Source organism: Babylonia areolata, chromosome 7, assembly GCF_041734735.1.
Source record: "Babylonia areolata isolate BAREFJ2019XMU chromosome 7, ASM4173473v1, whole genome shotgun sequence".
Lineage (NCBI taxonomy): Eukaryota > Metazoa > Mollusca > Gastropoda > Neogastropoda > Buccinidae > Babylonia > Babylonia areolata.
The window spans coordinates 53,886,000-53,908,773 of record NC_134882.1 but is presented as its reverse complement, the minus strand read 5'-3'; the positions used below and the strand labels follow the sequence as shown (position 1 = coordinate 53,908,773).

General features: G+C 42.9%; 1 protein-coding gene across 1 annotated transcript in view; it reads right to left on the bottom strand.

Annotated features, from left to right (window-relative positions):
- Positions 1-7,697: 7,697 nt before the first annotated feature.
- LOC143284315 (uncharacterized) overlaps positions 7,698-22,774 on the bottom strand; it is a 24,539-nt gene continuing 9,462 nt past the window's right edge. Inside the window, exons 2-8 of the mRNA XM_076591020.1 lie at positions 16,338-16,483; positions 14,966-15,406; positions 14,338-14,564; positions 13,252-13,980; positions 12,083-12,183; positions 10,684-10,856; positions 7,698-8,301 (exon numbers count right to left, since the gene is read on the bottom strand). Coding sequence (XP_076447135.1) covers positions 8,101-8,301; positions 10,684-10,856; positions 12,083-12,183; positions 13,252-13,980; positions 14,338-14,564; positions 14,966-15,406; positions 16,338-16,483 — 2,018 coding nt within the window. The 3' untranslated portion in view covers positions 7,698-8,100. The remainder of the gene's footprint in view (positions 8,302-10,683; positions 10,857-12,082; positions 12,184-13,251; positions 13,981-14,337; positions 14,565-14,965; positions 15,407-16,337; positions 16,484-22,774) is intronic.

The window sequence follows — 22,774 nt, the reverse complement described above, 5'->3', positions numbered from 1 at the left end:
AAGAAAAAAAAAAGTTTTGCTCCTCCATTCCCACGTAGAAAGCAATTTCACTGCCATAGACACAATAAGAATGCTTTTATGATCCAATTTTTGCTTTACTGAACAATAATTAAAAGCCTGCAAAAACTTGCCGAGATACTTATGCCAAACACTGGGTATTTTTTTACATTGTCATGTCAAAACACCTATGACAATCCTGTTATGTTTAAAACAAAATGCAGTGCAGAAACTGTGGTAATCAGATTTATTCTTATTATTAGAAACTTAAATCACAATTTCATAGATTTATTAGTGAAGAAAAAGAAAAGAAAAAAATGAAGTCATGGCATGAGTTATATTGGATTACAACAGGGTAGATTTTTTTTGTTTTGTTTTTGTTTTGTTTTTGTTTGGTTCCTAACTGTATTAATTCAGTATCTAGATATATGTGTCCGCCTAGAAATCTGCAGTCCTTTTTATTTTTCTTGTTCAATATCTACAGGTTCAGATTGTAATAATCAATGGTATAAAGATGTGTGCAGTTGAAGAAAGAATACAGTACCACAGTTTAGAGGGGATTCATTATGGATCTTTGATTTTTGGGTGGCAGTCAGACAGACACTGTGATTTCTTTGATTGAGAACTCGGCATAGTTCCTTGACTGGTCTTGAGTTATTCTTTTGACACATGTTGAGAAGTGATGGTGCTTTAAGAGTTTGATATTAATTATTATTCAGAAGCCCGGTGGTTTGATGGTATGAAAGGACAAGAAATGTACAGCAAAACAGTCTTCAGGTATAGCAAGTGTATGAATCTTGAACGTATCTGTAAATAAGAGCTTAAATTGATGTAAATTGTGATCTGTGTGCACTAAGATGACAGGAACACTGCTGATTCAGGTTCATATGAAATTCAGATTGTAAGATCACGTGTGCATCTGCATAAATTTGAGATAGTTCTGGTGCAAAACTTCAGAGCTACATTTTGATTCTATTGTTTAACAATACAAATGTTGCATTGGTCAGACTCTGACCTGAGTGAGGAGAAAACGGTAATTAGTTTAGTTATCCAGTGTAGTCAGTTGTGTAGACTGACAGCAAGCTGTTATGCAATTTAATGGATTTATGTGGAATATATGAATTTTCCCACTGATTAGACATGGTATTTGTTGTAAACTTGTCTTGAATGCTGAATTCCAGTGATTCAAGCAACACAGCAACAAAGTGGTTACAAATGTCATGTTTAAGTATATATGTTTTTATTTGTTCAGAAGGACAAAGACAAGACTGTTAGAGAGAACAAAACCTGTTGTATAGAATTAGCAGTGAGCAAAAGAATGGGTATTAAAATGTTAATGTTATTTCAAGCCTGTTTCTGGCTGGACCAGCATTTTTTTTTTTTTGTTTTTTTTTTGCCAGTTCACTTGCATTTTTGAGATTGTTTGCTGATAAAACTTTGTTAGTGTGGAATTATGTTTTTTGTGTGGAATTTTAATTTTCAGAGCTATTGAACTTTCAGATCTTTAACGCTTGCCAACTGTTTTTTTTCTTCTTCTTTTTCATGAATGAGAGTGAGTGGAGCATGTAATTACTGAAAGTGTTAACACATTTGTTGATGTGAACGAAATTGATTGTCAGTGGAAATGATGGAATCCAGAATTGAGTTCTGCTGTTTTTTCACATGTTCAAAATTTGTGCTGTGCAATTTATGTTTTTTTTAGTTTTCAGTAGTTGATGAATGCGAGATACCCAACCTGCTGTATGCTCACTGGAGATGTTAATTAGGTGTTGGGGTCCAAGTCATTTATCATCTCATGGCCATAGCACTGCTTTGGAGAATTAAAATTGTTCAACTTTTGTGACAAATAGCCTTGAGGGTGCTCTTTGATTGTATGTGTGTGCATGCAGATATTGTGTCTGGACCAAGCAGTGTTTGTTGCCTTTGAGTGAAGCTCATTGATCATGTCATGTTTGTGCATGCAGATATTGTGCCATTTATATGTGTGTGCTTGCAGATATTGTGTGTGCATGCAGGTATTGTGCCATTTATATGTGTGTGCTTGCAGACATTGTGTGTGCTTGCAGACATTGTGTGTGCATGCAGGTATTGTGCCATTTATATGTATGTGCATGCAGACATTGTGTGTGTGCAGGTATTGTGCCATTTATATGTATGTGCATGCAGACATTGTGTGTGTGCAGGTATTGTGCCATTTATATGTATGTGCATGCAGACATTGTGTGTGTGCAGGTATTGTGCCATTTATATGTATGTGCATGTAGACATTGTGTGTGCATGCAGGTATTATGCCATTTATATGTGTGTGCTTCAGACATTGTGTGTGCATGCAGGTATTGTGCCATTTATATGTATGTGCATGCAGACATTGTGTGTGCACGCAGGTATTGTGCCATTTATATGTGTGTGCTTCAGACATTGTGTGTGTGCAGGTATTGTGCCATTTATATGTATGTACATGCAGACATTGTGTGTGCATGCAGGTATTGTGCCATTTATATGTGTGTGCTTGCAGACATTGTGTGTGCATGCAGGTATTGTGCCATTTATATGTGTGTGCTTCAGACATTGTGTGTGCATGCAGGTATTGTGCCATTTATATGTGTGTGCTTGCAGACATTGTGTGTGCATGCAGGTATTGTGCCATTTATATGTATGTGCATGCAGACATTGTGTGTGCATGCAGGTATTGTGCCATTTATATGTATGTGCATGCAGACATTGTGTGTGTGCAGGTATTGTGCCATTTATATGTATGTGCATGCAGACATTGTGTGTGCATGCAGGTATTATGCCATTTATATGTATGTGCATGCAGACATTGTGTGTGATGCAGGTATTGTGCCATTTATATGTATGTGCATGCAGACATTGTGTGTGCATGCAGGTATTGTGCCATTTATATGTATGTGCATGCAGACATTGTGTGTGTGCAGGTATTGTGCCATTTATATGTATGTGCATGCAGACATTGTGTGTGTGCAGGTATTATGCCATTTATATGTGTGTGCTTCAGACATTGTGTGTCCATGCAGGTATTGTGCCATTTATATGTGTGTGCTTCAGACATTGTGTGTGCATGCAGGTATTGTGCCATTTATATGTGTGTGCTTCAGACATTGTGTGTGCATGCAGGTATTGTGCCATTTATATGTATGTGCATGCAGACATTGTGTGTGGATTGAGCAGCATTTATGAGCATCCTGTCTATGACTGCTGGTCTATCTGAATGCTGGTCTATTTTGAACTATCTGGGTGCATGTCAAGAGGCTGGTTGCCAAAGGGCATCTCGAAAGAAAACACATCCAATTTCGTTCTGATGTGAAAAGGATGTTGCCTGGACACCCATTTCAACGGGGAGTGAGTGCATGTTGCCTGGACACCCATTTCAACGGGGAGTGAGTGCATGTTGCCTGGACACCCATTGCCTGGTTACCCATTTCAACGGGGAGTGAGTGCATGTTGCCTGGACACCCATTTCAACGGGGAGTGAGTGCATGTTGCCTGGACACCCATTGCCTGGTTACCCATTTCAACGGGGAGTGAGTGCATGTTGCCTGGACACCCATTGCCTGGACACCCATTTCAACGGGGAGTGAGTGCATGTTGCCTGGACACCCATTTCAACGGGGAGTGAGTGCATGTTGCCTGGACACCCATTGCCTGGACACCCATTTCAACGGGGAGTGAGTGCATGTTGCCTGGACACCCATTGCCTGGACACCCATTTCAACGGGGAGTGAGTGCATGTTGCCTGGACACCCATTTCAACGGGGAGTGAGTGCATGTGGCTGTGCAAGAACACATTTCATGCAAACACTAGTAAATTCATCAATGCCTTACATTAATGTGACTGTAACAAAAAACAACAACAAAACCCCCCAACATATATAGGAACGAGAACTTGTTACGATGTAAGTTGCAAACTTATTAAAAGCCAATATCCAACTGGACTGTGAAGCAAATGTTCAGAAATCGTTAGGTTAGATTGCACAGATAAAGCATGGTCTCCTCCTACCATGTTCAGACGGACAGTCTGTCTGCAAAGGGTATCAAATATTAACCGTCAACATTGAGTCTTTCCGTCTTCACTGCTTTACTTTGAAACTTTTGACTTCCTTTCAACAAGTATTCTCCCACTCACAAAATGTGAAAGTCCTTTTAACACAGGTTCCACTGTCTGTCATCAAGATGAAAGAGTGGCATTCATGCAGTTACCTGGACAGTGAACTCACTTCAGTGTGTGGTAGTGATGCCAGAGAAAATGAATATCTATGATTTCTGGTGGTAGTTTGGATGCAGTATATAGCGAAAGTAACTGAATGAAGGTGTGTGTGGAACAAGCAAACCAAGATTCCATTTCAACAATAGTTGACTGGCCAAGTAATTTCAATGTAATTTAGATGTTGCAGCTTCTCAAAGAGCACAATCCATACAAACAAGCATATATACAGGGTTAAAACAAAATTCAGGACCACTTGGGAACCAGTACAGTTTTATTCTTCGGGGCATGATGAATTTTGGTCAAACAGCAGTGTATGCAACCAGTGTAATGACCACCATTCAAAACATGATTTCATGTATGTACAAGTCCCCCTTCTTTTTTTCTTTTTAACAATGAAAAACCACAGCTATCGTTTATATACTACTGAATAATTGAATTTTTGGAAGAAACTTCGATTTTTCGAATGCATTTTTCGAGATTTGAAAATGGTGCACGTGCGCCTGAATTAGACGTCAGTGTATTCAGTGAGAGGCCTGTGACAGAGCATTATGCAGCCTGTATAATTTGAATGATCTCAGTTTTTCGTTTTTTTTTTTTTTTTTTTTTTTTTCTAAATCAACATTTTAAGAGAACGTGCCTGTTTTATGAACTTGTCATTAATTTTGTTATGCTTGTATTATTGTTTTGCCACACACAGGAAAAAAAAAAGTTTGGGAGGTAGCGTTCTGTGTTCTTCCTTTGGACGGACAGCTCCACAAATTTTACAGATGGGTTGTGTTGAGGTACACGACAGAATACATTGAAAGGAACGGCTTTATTGCATCAGAGCCAGGACCCACTGTCACTGACTCACTTCATCAACCGTTCACGTGTACACTGTTGCAGCCAGGACAACCCACAGATGTAGCCTCGGGGAGACACACACACACTGCTTACTTCATAGACGCACCATACCTGCTTCACAGACACTCTTTCCACCCCCTATTTCCCATTTGCTGAGACCACAACTATGACAAAGGAACATAATCGATCATTGCTCTATCAAATTTTCCAACAAAAAACAAAGAAACGTTTACATGTGAAAAAAACACGTTTCTGGACATCAAAAACAATATTTCAAAAAAAAAAAAAAAATCAAAAAAAAATCATGTAATTATCTTTTGATAGTTCATATAAGAGAGAGAGAGAGAGAGAGAGAGAGTGTGTGTGTGTGTGAGCCACATGAACTTATAAAACTAATTTCCTGCCGTATTTGTGTTTGTGTATGATGTTCAGTTTATCTTTGTAATCACACACACACACACACACACACACACATATATATATATATGCATGCTCACAGCACGGTGCATCCAAGCGCATGCTCTCTTGCACACATAGGTATAAACGCCGCACATTATACAATCATAGCTTAACGGCGCTTATGACCTGCAACATCAGTGCAAAGTTTGCACTGCGCGAATTGCCCTAATTGTATATGGAATAAGCACAGACTTAGAAACGCAAAGCTTACTTAGTGTTGCCAAGAGCGCTTGTACCCATCCAGCCCCGGCCACGCATATAAAACTATTACATCTGTTTTTGCTATTCTTTATATATATATATATGTTGGTTCAGGAGACAAGATACAGATTGGTATTGATGGATGGCTGTTGAAAAAACGTTTCACTTTCGTTCAGGTGCTTCAGTCTTCAATTTTCAAGTCACGCCGGCTTCTTTAGACCTTCAACTTCAAGTGTCTTGGGTGTGCACAGCGCTTATAAGAGACAGACAGACAGAGAGAGAGAGAGAGAGAGAGAGAGAGAGAGAATGTGTGAGGGGTAGACCACGACCTTTATTTCCCAAAATCTAAGCAGGCCCTCTCCGGCTGGCGAATCATCCCGACCGGCACAGCTCTTGCTCGTCATTTACTGTCACTTTGATCTGCGGTCTCCAATCAGAGGTTTCAGAATGTCAGGGCGCCAAGCTCCCTCTTGAAGGATTCCAGGGAAGGGGCATCAGCAGCTGATCGATGCTGGCAGGGAAAAATTCGCAATACCTCATAACCATCACAAATTCATCGAAGTTAGTGATCAGTGATAGGTATCTGTCAAAAACCTGCCAAGACATCATAACAACTCACATTCGTGTCAAAAGAACGCATTTTGAACCCTTTAAGGTAATGCTCAGCAGTGGTCACCAATGGCCAAACAGTAGCAGTCAGTAGCGAAAACCTGTCACGAGGTCCAAAGAGTACACACGTATCAAAATAATTATTACGAAATTAAAATAGAAAAGAAATGCAGGAACATTTGTGTGCGTCGGGGAGACGGGCACTTTGGGATAGATTTTCGAATAATGTCAGTGTGGGTGTAAGCCCACGATTTCTCGCAATGTGAGAGAAGTCATGGGATTGCGATAAAGTGCGGTCGTTCCCCTCCAACATTTTCTCTCAATTGCGAGGAATCTTGGGGGGCGCCCCCTCACAATGTGTGAGAAAGCGTGGGAAGCCCCCCTTATTCTTTATCAAAAATATTTCCAGTATCATCGGAGTTGGTTTCTGCTGCCCGACTCGCCCTCAGAACGAAAAGATCTGAGCACATCACTCCTCTTTTGCAACATCTCCACTGGCTCCCTGTCTCACACCGAATAAAGTACAAGATCAGCACTCTATGTTATAAATGTATTCACAAAACTGCCCCTGCCTATCTCTGCGGCTGCCTTCACCTCTACATTTACGCATACCCAGATTCAAACACTCGACTGTTGGCTGCAGTTCTTTCTCTGTCTCTGGACCTTGCAATTGGAATGAACTTCCTTTTTCGCTTCGTCAAGTCTCCACACTCAGCTCTTTCAAGTCTGGCCTTAAAACCCACCTCTTCCCAAAATAGCCTCCCTCCCCTGCCTCTTCTTTGTCTTCAGTTTCTCCAGTTTAAGAGTTGCATGCGTGTGAATGACTGGTGTGAAAGTGCTTTGATTTGTCTCTGCACAAGATTAAGCACTATATAAATACCATTATTATTATTATTAATTATTATTATTAGTAGTATTTTTTGTCTTATCCCAAAGCAGATCTTGGAGAAAAATGACAGGAAAAGAGAATGAAGGGGACGACGATAGTGACGGTAACGATAATGACAAACACAAAATGCCACATTCACACGCCGTTCAATGATCACTGTAGGTCAGACAAAACATATGACTTATGATAATGAACAAAACCATTTATTCTGTTTCAACAGACAACCCACCTAATCAATAATTCAGTACTTGAAATGGACAAAATCGTTTATTCTATTCAACAGACAATCAATAACTCAGTAATTCAAATGGGCAGCCACCATGGGTAATCATACTTGTAAATGTCAACAACAGCTGGTAACAAACCCCTCTCTCTCTCCCTGTGTGTGTGTGTGTGTGTGTGTATGTGTGTGTGTGTGTGTGTGTGTGTGTGTGTGTGTGTATCTCCAAATCTTTTTTTCCTTTTCAAAACTTATCAGCCCCCCAACATTTCTACACTTTGCCAACGAAAAGGAAGGGTCAATAGGGAGGTTGTGTACACACTTTCGCCGGGAGAATTTCGTCGCTTGCAGAGCGACAAAGGTCATATGACGTCATGGGCAGCCCACCACCGTAAATAACTTTTTTTGGGTGTGCAGTGCCTTTCTTCGGACAACTTTTCGGCAGAGTTCGATCACATCATCAGGCGATTTCCGCTACGATATTTTAGTATTTCTGTGGCCACGAAAAACCGGCAATGGAGACGCGCATGCCCACGCGCTTCTCGCTAAAAATAACCCGCGGGAAGTCCCGACGAAGTGTTCCCGACGAAAGCGTGTACACAACCCCTATTATATCGGAACTTATGAGCCCCCCGACCCCCTCCCCCACCAACAATTCTACACTTTGCCAACGAAAAGGAAGGCGACAACGCTGAGGAAAGCGAATCCGGTCCCCAGCCACAGCGGGGCGGAGACGTCCCCGGTCAGGTCCTCCACGGCGCCCACCCAGGCGAAGAGCAGGCAGTAGGACATGGGCGTGCAGGAGGCCACCAGGGACAGGGCCAGGCCCACGGGGCTCTTGCCGGTACCTTTGCTGACCTGAACACACACACACACACACACACACACACACACACACGCACACAGAGAACAATACAATGCAATGTAATGCAAAACAAAAGAAAAAAAAGAAGAAAAAAAAGGCAAAAAAAGAAATTATGTTGATAACAACAAAGCACAAAAAAGCACAAAAAAATAAGACGAAACACACACACACACACACACACACACACACACTGACACACTAGACACACACTCAGTGACACGGACACACGAACACAGGAACTGGTACACAGTCAGTGACATACGCACGTACGCACGCACACGCACGCACACACACACACACACACACACAAACACACACACACACACGCGCACGCACACACGCACTGTACTGACCTTTACAAAAGAAAAGGGAGGGGGGTGGGGGTTGGGGGTGGGGGCTGTGACTGACATTAGCAATAAAGGGAAAAGAGAAGACTGATTGATCAAGGAAAGAAACGGGCCGTCATGAAAGAGAGAAGCTGTAAAGAGGAAGAAGAAGAAGAAGAAGAAAGCAGTAACAGAAAGATGATGAAGATGGGTGGGAGGGGGACGCAAATCGAAAAAAAAATGGGAGGAAAAGGCGGAAGGAGGGAAGGAAGGAAGGAGAGCAGACAGGAAAGAATGAATGAAGGAATGAAGGAAGGAAGGAAGGGATGAAGGAAGGAAGGAAGGAAGGAAGGGATGGAGGAAGGAAGGAAGGGAGGGATGAAGGAAGGAAGGGATGAAGGAAGGAAGGAAGGGATGAAGGAAGGAAGGAAGTAAGGAAGGAAGGAAGGGATGAAGGAAGGAAGGATGGGATGAAGGAAGGAAGGAAAGAAAGAAGGAAGGAAGGGATGAAGGAAGGAAGGAAGGAAGGAAGGGAGGGATGAAGGAAGGGATGAAGGAAGGAAGGAAGGGATGAAGGAAGGAAGGAAGGAAGGAAGGAAGGGATGAAGGAAGGAAGGAAGGGATGAAGGAAGGAAGGAAAGAAGGAAGGGATGAAGGAAGGAAGGAAGGAAGGGATGGATGATGGAAGAAGGAAGGGATGAAGGAAGGAAGGATGGGATGAAGGAAGGAAAGAAAGAAGGAAGGAAGGGATGAAGGAAGGAAGGAAGGAAGGAAGGGATGAAGGAAGGAAGGAAGGAACGGATGAAGGAAGGAAGGGATGAAGGAAGAAGGAAGGAAGGGATGAAGGAAGGAAGGAAGGAAGGATGGGATGAAGGAAGGAAGGAAAGAAGGAAGGAAGGGATGAAGGAAGGAAGGAAGGGAGGGATGAAGGAAGGGATGAAGGAAGGAAGGAAGGAAGGGATGAAGGAAGGAAGGAAGGAAGGAAGGAAGGAAGGAAGGAAGGAAGGAAGGAAGGGATGAAGGAAGGAAGGGATGAAGGGATGAAGGAAGGAAGGAAGGAAGGAATGAAGGAAGGAAGGGATGAAGGAAGGAAGGAAGGAAGGGAGGGATGAAGGAAGGAAAGAAGGGATGAAGGAAGGAAGAAGGAAGGAAATGGATGAAGGAAGGAAGGAAGGGATGAAGGAAGGAAGGAAGGGATGGAGGAAGGAAGGGAGGGATGGATGGAGGAAGGAAGGAAGGAAGGAAGGAAGGAAGGAAGGAAGGAAGGAAGGAAGGAAGGAAAGGAAAGTAGGACAACAGAAAGGATGGATGCCGTGGAAGGAAGAACAGACTGACGGGGTGATGGAATGAGGAGGGGAAAGAAAGTTCAGAAGGAAAACAGAGTGAGAGGCAGAAAGCGACAAAACCGAAAGGAAAGAAATGTTCACAACTGAACTCTCAACAAAACCATAGACGCTGCTAGCAGTATAGGGCATGATACAGCAGCAAAAAGGAAAAAAAAAAAAAAAAATCACAAACAAAAAACATTAAAACAGCATCCTCTAAACAACCACAACAACAACAAGAAAACGATCACTGACTATGAAAACATCATTATCATCATAATCATCATCTACAATAAAAAGAACAGCAACAAAAACCATGACTCGCTATGCCCGGAGACAACAACTACAACTTCAAGAAGAATCCTCAACAAAGCTACAATTACTGCTAACAATAAAGGGCGTGAAACACCAACAAACAAACAAACAAAAAAAGCACATCCCAACAACAAGAACAACAACCAACCACCACCAAACAACCCTCCCCCCCCCCCCAAAAAAAAAAAAAAAAAAAAATCAACAACTGAAAACATCATCTGCAAAATTACTACAACAAGAAAACTGTGACTCACTATAAAACATCATCATCAACAAAACCAACAACACTAAAACAGTGATTCACTATAAAACATCATCATCAACAATGCCAACAACAACAAAACAGTGACTCACTATGAAACATCATCATCATCATCATCATCAACAACAACAAAAAAGCGTAACTGACAATGCTCTGAGCGATGTCGTTGGTGATGGCATAGGGCATGCTGAAAGAGCACGTCCGATGCACCCCGGCCACCGCGCTCAGTACAAAGACGGCCTCCAGCCGAGAGGTCAAGGCCACCGTTACCATGGCGATCACAATCAGCAACTGCAGGAACAGGAACTCCGCACGGAAACCTGCGGACACATCACCGACTTGAAAAACAGAAGAAGAAACGAAAGAAGCCGAGCTGAAGAAAAACAGAGAACTTCGTTGTGCGGTGCGGTGCAGTGCGGTGCGGTGCGCTGTAGACATGATTAACCCTTTCACTGCCAGTGTCGCATTTCAGCACCGGCCAGTGAAGAGCACCCATGCCACTGAAATGCGAACAGATCATGGGTCTGTTTATGAACCCAATGCTCTTAATTTTCAGTGGTAGGATAGGCCCAGTTTTCTACACATCACAGCTATTCTTAGGGTCGACACCGTCTTTTCTGTGGTTGTAGGACAATGAAATTTTGCACTGTAAATTGACTGGCGATGAAAGGGTTAATGTGCTGTGCTGTGCTACGCGGCAGTGCTGAACTGCATTGTGCCGTGCCGTGCTGTGCTGTGCTGTGCTGTGCTGTGCTGTAATGTACTCAGTGTTATGTGCTATGCCGTGCCGCGCAGTGCTGCAATGAACTGTGCTGTGCTGTAATGTACTCAGTGTTATGTGCTATGCCGTGCCGCGCAGTGCTGCAATGAACTGTGCTGTGCTGTAATGTACTCAGTGTTATGTGCTATGCCGTGCCGCGCAGTGCTGCAATGAACTGTGCCGTGCCGCGCAGTGCTGCAATGAACTGTGCCGTGCCGCGCAGTGCTGCAATGAACTGTGCTGTGCTGCGTTGTACTGCATTGTAAAATGCAGTATCGCAAGGCATTATACTGAATCGCATTGCATCATGGCGTATTGCTTTCTTATGCATTAGATTTCCTTGCTTCAATATTACTTGCTTGTCTCAACATGATAATTATCTGTGTCGTCATGGGCTCGAAAACTTAGGCAACTGTGTCGAGTTCTGGTTATTCAGTTGAGCTGTACTGCACTGTATGTGTACCATATATCATTCTTTTGTCATCCCCGTTTTTTTCTTTTCTGCTTACGAGTGTATTTGTTTACCGATCAGAGTGGATTTTGTGTTACACAGAATTTATCGCCATGTATTCTTTTTACGTGCATTCAGTGTACGTGCTATACACGAGACCTCGGTTTACCGTCTCGTCCGAATGACTAGCGTTCAGACCACCACTCATGGTCTAGTGTAGCGGGACGGGGAGAAAGTACTAGCCAGAGTGAGATTCGATCCCTTGCGGCGTTCAGATTATCCCACTTCGTAGGCGAACGCGTTACCACTAGGCCACCATTCCACTCTGTGCTTACCCAGACAGGCCAGGATTCTGGGATGAAGGATGCTGCTGAGGAGGTAGGTGCAGAAATAGAGCAGCAGGGCCCAGGATGCCGTCTTCATTCCTTCCTGGTATCTGAAAGGTTCATTTCAATCCACTGAGTTTACAGACAAAAAGAGCATACACGCAAACACGTAATCACAGGCATGCACGCAACAATACACACCCACTAAACACAAGACAGGAATTATGTAATAATAAGGACACCGCGAAAAGCAGGTTGTTGCAAGTGAGAGAAAATTATTGTCCCGCGCTGTCGTGACCTTGACATTTGACCCCTAACCATGACTTCTCAAACAAGTCTATGTTCTGTCCATAACCAACCATTGTACAAGACTTTAAGAACATCGGATAAAAGAAAAGAGTTTTCAATTATACCATGATGTGACCTTAAATTTTGACTCCTTACCAAAGAGTTATCAATAATACCAAGATGTGACCTTGAATTTTGAGTTCTGACCATTTTTCACTCTAACAGCACTTGCGGTAGCTGAGAGAATGCTAACGTTAAAGCTTAGCATGGGCGCGCGCGCGCGCGCGCGCACACACACACACACACACACACAGAAAGTGAGCAGGAGAACAACCGACAGCCATGGCGAGGTGGTCAGCGTCACACGTGTCTACATCTCTTGGGCCTTATTGACGCCGGGGTATAATCACTGTGAAAGTATGCGTGCACTACTGCCTCGTCAGTTGGTCAGAAACCCAAGGAAGCCACGCCATTACCCTCATCTTCAATCGTAATCAACTTTTGAACAAAGATCGTGTTCAAACCATGTGTCCTTTCATCGCTGAAAGGCGCAAGCGGTCAGAAAGAACAAGGGAGGAGGAAGAGGAGGAGGAGGAGATGGAGAAAAACACACACAATAAAACAACAACAAAACAACACGAAGAAAGATTAGAAGGACTCAAGAAAGCTGATAAACAAACATAAGATCAAGGTGCGAAAATGAGAGATGGTCAGTCATATCCTCTCTCTCTCTCTCTCTCTCTCTCTCACACACACACACACACACACGCGCGCGCGCGCACGCTTCCTTGTTTGTTTGCTTGCTTGCTTAGTTGCTTGCTTGCACGAACACACATAAATATCAGTGATATAGAAAGAGAAAAGCACAGAAAAGGAACATGCATTACTACCTGCTGACACTGTCCGACACGGGCGCTGCTCGGGGGTCTCCCCCGTACACCGTTTTCCCCACAAAGTCAGACACGGTCATTGCATACATCATCACGACATCAGCATTGAAGAACGTCGTGATGCAGACGAAGGCGATCCTGACTTTCGGGTTCTGCAGCCAGGACAGACACCCTGACTCAGCCTTTCCGGAGTTCATCAGACCTCCAGCATCTCCAGCGGGTTTTTCAACGGACGTTCTTCTGTGACCGTGCTCAGCAGATTCTGTTGCGCCGTAACCAGACAGCGATGTCCCGCGGTCTCCATCCACCTCTTCCTCGCCTACAATGTCGTCTTCCAGGAGAGGACGATCTTCAGCCATGGACGATAGATCCTCTTCCACCTCCTCCTCCTCCTCCAGATTGACAGATTGACCCAGACAGTTGCTGCCTTCTGCGAAAGGTCTGGGGCTGTTCTCAGATATATCACCCATGGGGTGGTTGGTGTGTGGAGCACCATCAGACGCTGAAGACACGATGTCTTCGTGAGTGGCAGAGCCATTTTCTGGGAGTCCCTTTCCGCCTGTACGATTCTTGGTCGTTTCGCGGTGTTTCGTGGAGATGCTTTCACTCTGGTTTACCTGGAGCTGGCGAAGTTGTTTACGGCTGCTGATCAGAGTGGAGAGAAACCCGAGGACGACCAACAGGACGAGCACAATACCCTGGACACTGCTCTGTATGGTCAGCTTGGCCCTGAAACCAGATTTGGTCAGACTGTTTAAAGCCTTTCCAAGAGCGAAACCGAGCAGAGAGTTTTATTATTATTGCCACCAGCCCTGTTACTTATTCTACGTCTTAGTTCTACCACCACTACCTATCACACCTTAAACACTCCCTCACCATTAGGAGATATCAAACCCGCCAGACTAATTCGTTTCTCATTCTGAAAGCCAGGATATGTACATGGTTCAAGACCGGCTCTAACCATAATCCTTTCCTCGCGCCCATTACAGTAGAACAGAACTGCTTACAAGGTAGTCTCTTTCCATACTAGCATTACAAACAAGAAGCACCACTGCCACACCACAGCCACAGCCACCAGACACTCACCCGTGTATAGAACTCAGGCCCAGCAGCAGGGGAAGGTTCACAGCCCCCAGAGCTGCATTGATCACTCCCCCTACTGCCCCCATCACCACCGCCGTCGTCATCAAGGACGTGTGCTCCGCGCGCGCACTGCACGTGACCAGGAGGGCCTTGACGAAGCAGTTGGAAAAATCGAAGCCGAGATCCATGAGGATAAAACCCAGCATTCCAAGTGCTGCCTTGGCAGGTACCTGTGGACAAACATGGACATCCATTCATTCATTCATTCAGCAGGTGTGTTGTTGTTAAACCATGCCCAATCCAAGACTCAAGTGAAAGACACGGTTGATTGGAAATTCTTCCGATGGACGTTGGTAATACCGAACAATTGCACCAAGCAAAATAATAATAGTGACACGTATTTCCTGGATATATTTTTTGTGTGTCAATTTGCAAACAAATATTTTTAACGCGTTTAGAAAATAACATAATATGAAACTCAAAGAGTAACTTTGTAAGAAACAAAGAAACAATAATGATAACTGTGTTTTAAAAGAAAACCCTAACAAGGAAACGATCAAACCAATCAACTAAGTAACTGATTAACCAGGTATCTCTTTCTAAACTCTAAAAGGGGAAGTAAATAACTCACTGTTGGGCCGTCAGAGTCCAACACTTTCCCTGAACCATTCGCTGCGGAGCTTGTTCCTTCAGACTCTGTGAAGACACCGTAGCTGTTCCAGTCCTGGCCAGAACCACCCGGCTCCTTCCCGAGTTCACTGGCAGACAGGTTACCGACCGAGTCTGATAAGAACGAAGCGGTCGGTGCATCGTCAGAGCCAGTCTCGTTGCCAACAGTACCGTTGTAGTTCATCAGGTGTATCAGGTGCACACCGTTGGCCACAAGGAAACACAGCATCCCCAGGGTTTGGACACCGGCTGCCAAAAGTAGGGAAGCGTACTTACGGCGCTGGGGGTTGCTTCCCCTGTCGATGAGCCAGCCGAACACCGGGAGGATGAGGATGGACGAGGGTCCAGAAACCAGGCCTGCGATAAACGACAAGCTTAGCGGCATTCCCAGGGTCTGTAGAACCTGGTGGGGAGGGAGGGAGATGAATGCACATTAGATTCAGTGTCTTTATTAGACTTGTGCATGCACGCATGCATACATGTATGTTTGATTTCACAGTACTCACTTTCAAAACGCTCACTTTCAAAATATCCCCCAATGGCAGCCAAGATAGAGGGACACATATACGCGAAAAGTATGTAAAGAAATGTAAACAACACGTCAAGTCATCGTGTATACATATTGCTCAAGAACCACACACATAAGATTTGTATATGAGAGACACGCGCGTGTTTCCACAGTCAAAAAGAGATATTTAAAATCACATGGACAAATCTGATAACTTTCTGCATATTTTAAGACCAGTCAACGTTCCCTCAAAACAGCATCCGTGAAGTGAATTCAACTCCTTGTCTCAGCTTTTTTCTTTCTTTTTTTATCTTTTTTTTTTGTTGCCCTATGGCACAGTCATTTTATGGGCAGGAACCTACTGGGACTTACAAATAAAACCCCACTGACATATGTATGCCTTTTGCTGGGTTCGAACCCACGTCCATCCAGTCGTCAGTTCGTGACATTAACCACTTGGCCACCGTAACCGGTAACTTACGCTGCTTTGAATAAGACAACTTCAGTGGACGTGTAGTAAGTGTTGCCGTCACACAGATAAATAGCAGCTACACGCAGCACGACAATGTGACAGACAAGAAGAAAAAGGAGGAGGAGGAAGAGGAGGAGGAGGAGGAGGAAGATAGGAGGAGGAAGAGGAGATCAGATTGACAAACAAAAAGAGGAGCAACAAGATCATCACAACCATAACTATCATCATCATCGTCGTCGTCGTCGTCGTCAACATCACTGTCGTCATCCTCATTGTTATCGTCATTTTGATGTCAACATTGTTGTCGCCATCCTCCTACTCCTCTTCATCCGCACCATCATCATCCACACTCACGGGCACAGTGTATATTTGTTGGAAGTTTGCGATGGCTTCCATTCCCATAAATTGAGCGCATAGCATCAACTTCCGGGTCAAGGTCAGTTGATGAACGGTCCCGTTTTCCTTTGTGGCATGCTGCTCGTCCATCGCCCTTCTCTTGTCTGTTGATGAAACGATCCATGGAGCGAGACAGAGACAGGGACAGAGGCAGAGTTTTATTTCAGTATTCAAGTAAAGACCAAAGCCCCTTTGATGAAGGGGCGTCATACCTGTACAATGCATTTACCGCAGTCATACTAATACCACAGCAATAATCATTTTAAACACGAGAGTAAAACACGTGAACACGTACACGAAAGTGTGTCTTCACAAGTGACTGAGAACGTTGATGTTTTTGACTTTTTGCATTCATTATCAGTTGTTTCGCTTGTCAGTTTAACGACTTCTCTTTTACTAAGTCCTTTAAGTAATTTCCTGTAACTGTATTTAGAGGGTTTTTTGTTTGTTTGTTTGTTTTGTTTTTCTTCCAAATTTCACCCACATTTTTACCCTCATTTGCCCAGTTTCCCCCAACCCCCCATTCATCCACATCTCCCACCCCCCTTCTAACCGATAATACTCAGATGTATTCATAAATACTTTAACAAAATGTCTTCAATCACCGATATGTGTGACGGGACATTAAACAAACTTCCTCCACGTGAACAGGGGAAAAAAGTAACGAGATCAAGACATTCAACTTTTTCAAAGATTTGTCAGTGTAAATGGCGAGTCTATGAAGGATGTTCTCATTTCTAGACTGCAGTCTAATGTGACAAGGACTGTTATAACACAAGGGTTCAGTCCGCTTCGATCTGCAGTCAAGAAAGGCAAGACAACGAAGCAAAGCAAGAGGCAAAGTCTTCATGGCTCACGTGTGATTCCTGCTGAACAACCGAACCAAAAATGCCGGGGGTGGATGGAGAGGGAGGGTGGAGTTTTCAGTACTTACATACATCGATCCAAATTATATTCTTTGCTCACCACCAGAAATGAGTGTATGTCAAGTCTTTTTTTATACCATAAACAACGGGTGCAATAGCCGAGTGGTTAAAGCGTTGAACTACTTTCAATCTGAGGGTCCTGGGTTCGAATCTCAGTAACGGCGCCTGGTGGGTAAAGGGTGGAGATTTTTCCGATCTCCCAGGTCAACATTATGTGCAGACCTGCTTGTGCCTGAATACCCTTCGTGTGTATACGCAAGCAAAAAATCAAATAAGAAATTAAAAAAACCCAAAAGAAATAAAAAAAAGATCAAATATGCGCATTGAAGTTCCCGTAATGCATGTTAGGGTTTGGTGGGTTATGGAAACAAGAACATAGCCAGCATGAACCCCCCCTCCCCGAAAACGGAGTATGGCTGCCTACATGGAGGGTAAAATCGGTCATACACAGCCCGTTCGTGTACATGCGAGTGAACGTGGGAGTTGCAGCCCACGAACGAAGAAGAAGAAGAAGCAGTACTAGAAACGAAACAATGCTGTCCTGAGCATTCTGCATCGCTCTTCATTTCAATTTTTCAGGATCACAATATTCCGATGATCAAAATTGGCCAACGCAACGTATTCATCCTTACAATATCGATCTGTCAAAATGTCAAACGTTCCCTGTCTTCATCACCCGCGCTTTCTGACTCGGATTTCGACAAATCCTAACGAAGTCACCAAACACATTTTCTACCGTACAACACATGATAATCACTCCGGAAAAAATAAACTTTTTTTCGTAAAAATAATGGCAGATCGCACGCGTTGTGCAACTCCGAACATTGATAACAAGTCGTCTTCTCCATGACTCAAGTCGGTTTGAAGTCACTGTGATATCCAAGTCCGTTCAAACCTCTTTCAGCATTAAATATTCGGCATGAACAAAAAAAAAAAAAAAAAAAAAAAAAAAAAGATAAAAGAAAGAAAAAAAAGGGCTAATCACTGTTGAAATATGCGAAAAAAGGCACGTCATCTAAAACAACAACAAACAAACAAACAAAAAACAACAAAAAAACAACAACAAACAAACAAACAACAACAACAAAAACTACAAAAAAACAAAAACAAAAAAAACCCACGTTTTTTTAAACGGTTGAACTGATTTATTTCGAGACCGGAAGATTATCGTGACAGGCCTAACATTAGACACGCATGCAAGTGAGAGTGAAGCCCCGATCGTCTCTTTTGCCATTTCATTCGTGTTTGCTCCACATGCAGATCTGCTGATTCGATCGTCGTTCGCAGACAGAACACAGAAAGAAATGAAGCCTTTGCACAAACCAGTCTCTGAATAAAGCACAGCGGTCTCCTTTCAGTCATGTGTTCCTGCAAACTATCAACGTAACCCGATACGGCGCGTGATTATGATTAATATCCCCACTGAACACATTCCCTGTCGTGCAAACAGAATCATGCAGATCTGATAAACAAGGACTTATCTTTAAACACACAATAGTCAACTTTCTCTGCAAACGTTTCTTCCAGTCACTCAAAATCAGATATAAAAACAAAGCAGATGAGACCCGAATCGTTCCGTTTTCAATACAGACCGCATGCATTCGGCAATATCCACGTTTCTCTCCTCCACTCCTCTGTGTGACTGGCGGAATCAACGTCAACGCTTTTTTGTGAACACGACTCATTCTGTCTTAAGGGAAAAAATCGTGGATACAATGCCTGCTTTCCAACGGAGAAAAGGTAACCTTAGTGGAGAGCTTGCCTTGATGTAACGCGTCCGCCTGGTAAGCGAGAGAATCTGAGCGCACTGGTTCCAATCACGGCATTGTGGCCAGTATTTTCTTCACCCTCACAAGACCTTGAGCGGTGGTCTGGACGCAAGTCATTCGGATGAGGCGATAAACCGAGGTCCCGTGTGCAGCATGCGTTCAGCGCAAGTAAAACAACCCACGGCAACAAAGGGTTGTCCCTGGCAAAATTCTGTAAAAAGAAAAAAAGAAAAAAAGAAAAAAAAAAAACAAATTAAAAAGAGAATCGAATGCAGGAAAAAAAAATACAACAAAGGGAGGCGCTCTCACTGTAGCGACGCGTTCTCCCTGGGGAGAGCAGCCCGAATTTCACAGTGAAATCTGTTGTGACAAAAATTAGTAATACAGTTTTGAAGGAAAAAGTCATTCTGTTTGGAAAACATATTGCATTTCCAACCCCGTTTATCTCCTCGCGGTCGTCTCCAGCTATCCCGGTTCATTCAATCAATAGTGATTATCATTATAAGACTATCGCCGCTGACTGCAGGCACACAGACTTACCATTGATACTGTTCTCTCCAGCTCCGTATATCCCAAATCATACCGCCAACAACACTTCGTTTCCCACATCATTCAAACCACCCTACTGTGTATATTTGTAACGTTGCCTTCGCTTTCCAGAAACACACACCATCTACCACCACATCAGGAAAAAAAATCATCTGTTTTTCATAGTTGAAAACAAGCAGCTGTTAATAAAGCGAGTAAGATATTGGGTACCATAAGCAGAACTTTTACTTTCATTGAAAAAAAAACCCAACAAACCCCAAACAAACCAATATTCATAAGACAATTGTACGACCGATATTCGGTAATTTGATATGGTATCCCAGACTAAAAAAACAATCAGTAGCAATTGAGCAGGTTCAGAGGAGAGCAACGAGAATGGTACCGGAACACAGAGATTTAGATTACCACAGGCAGTTGACACAGTTAAATATACATTTATTGAAATACAGGCGCTTTAGAGGAGATATTCAGGTCTTTAAGACCACTAACAAAATTGATGATACTGACCCTAACACTTTTTCTCAGACACTAACCTTTATACCCAGTTCTGCAGGACTAATATCTGCAAATCATCTTTCAGTATCAGGGTTGTTAAAGGTTGAAATGCACTGTTAAATGTAACGAAATCAGCTAAAAATATAAGCAGTTCAAAAATGTTCTTGACAGTGATATCCACATAGGGCAGAAATATGACTTTGATAAATTACTATTTAGACAAAGTGCAGAAATATAACTTTGATGAATAACTATTTAGGCAAAATAGCATGCAAATGCAAACACTAAAACCAAACTACTATATCAAGAAGGGGAGTGGAAAGGCCGCAAGACTGAATTTTTGCCTCAAATACTGTACCTGTACCTGAAGGGAAATCATCATCCTGAACACAAAAATTGTGTGATCATTCATACACATCACGCCATACCACACCATGAGTGACAGAACAATCATAATGATGACTGTGGTCGCTGAAGAAGAAGAAGAAGAAGACGAAGAAGAAGAAGAAGAAGGAAGGTACCGTACTCACCACACTACAACATTTTCAAATGGCAAACAGTCGCAAATCTATTTTTACCAACTTCGTGCGAACGATACATACAACACGCACAGAAAACAGACTGAATTGCAACCTTATCACCTTATCACTCAAACACTCCTTCCACACACACAGAGACACACAAACAAACACACACACACACACACACACACAAACACACACAAGAAAGAAAACAACAAACAAAAAAACGCACGTGATTTGGAAGCGAACACACCATGGACGAGGGACGTTGACACACCGGCGCTGACTTCATTGTGAAGGCCTTCGGATCATTCGCAATGGACAAGAGAGAGAGAGAGAGAGAGAGAGAGAGAACTGAGAGAGAAAGAACTCAGAAAGTTTAATGTACATAGGCCTTGGGCCACAATACAATGGATTTCCACCCCTCACCCCCTAATCACCCTCCCCTCCACACACACACACACACACACACACAAGATGAAAAATTTAAAATGATGTTTGTGGTCATTTTTTTCCTTATTGATATTTACATATGTGTATTATCTGCAAACGCCTAGGGCTTATTTTGAAGAGTCACAAAATCACGTAAATGGAAATGTAATTCTGTGGGGAAAGAAAAGGAAGAAGGAGAGAAGAATTGTAAACAAATAAATGTGAACAAAATGGGAATGTGGTAAGAATACGAGGCAGGAGGCTCCTCAAAAAGATCAACAAATAAATGAATTAGAAAATAGAAAGAAAGAAAGAAAGAAAAAAGAACATTGTCTGCCGATAGTTCCTATATTATGCATATACTTATTAACGCTTATTTGTAGACGGATTTCATTTCCCCTCCCACTCCTGTAACATTCAGTAGATCCCAAGGATATTGACTTGCGTGTATGCTTGATTAAGTTTCAGACGTAGGATTACGGGTAAAATTACACATTTCCCTAATCCGCATTGCATTCTGGAAGCAGATGCCGTGTGATGTATATAATTATGTGCATGCGTATCTGTAATATCTATATATCAGTACCAATACATTTCCCTTTACACATCTCTAACACATTATTGTCTTGTGCAAACAAGAAAGAAGTCTCAATTCTGTGTCTGCTTGATTTGTCAGCAGCTTTTGACACAATAGATCACGACATTCTTCTCAACCGTCTTCATCGTAATTTTGGAATCTCTGGCACAGTGCCTCACTTGATTAAAATCTTATCTTTCCGATCGCACTCAAAGAGTGTTCATGTCAAGTTCTCATTCTGAATCCAGACCTCTTTACTGTTTGATATGGTGTTCCCCAAGGATCTGTTCTTGGTCCAATATTATTTAGTCGGTATACTCAGCCACTGTCCGACATCATCAGTGAAAATCAATGCGATTTCGCAAATTCTCAGATGACACCCAACTCACAAAAGCAAATTCCCCAAGTTCTCTTCTGTCCTTCGCAGAAACATAAAGATGTGGATTGTTGCAGTGAAAGAATGGATTCTGACTAACAAGCTCAGACTCAATGACGTCAAAACAGAAGCCATGCTTCTAGGCTCTAGGTCTATGCTTAGTCATGCTTCGGACCATACCGTGACTGTCTACAATGCTGCTGTCGACTTTCAAAATTATGTCAGAAACCTGGATGCATATATTGATTCATTTCTGTCCACGCATGACCATGTCAGTGATTTAAGTAAAACTGCAAACTTCCAGCTGAGAAAAATCCGTACCATTCGATCATATCAGACTGTTGAAGAAACCTCTCAGCTTGTCTATTCCTAGATTCTCAGTCGCATTGACTACTGCAATTTACTACTCGCTAGTTTGCCCTCTGATCTTACATCACGCCTTCAGACGATCCTGAACGATGCTGCCAGAGTTATTTTCAAAAAGTCCACAAAAGACCATGTTACACCTCTCTTGCGTCAACTTCACTGGTTGCCTACCTAGTAGAATTCTGTACAAAACAGCCATATTAGCTTATCGCTACTTCGAAATTTCTTTCCTGTCTTTCTTATCTTCTGTCATTCAAATTTACGCTTCATCCCGTTCTCTCAGGTCTTCTGGAGAAAAAAGCTCCTTCGAGTCCCCAAAGTCTCTTCAAAGACGTTTGTCTAAAGGCTTTTCAGTATCAAGCACCTTCTGTCTGGAATTCTCTT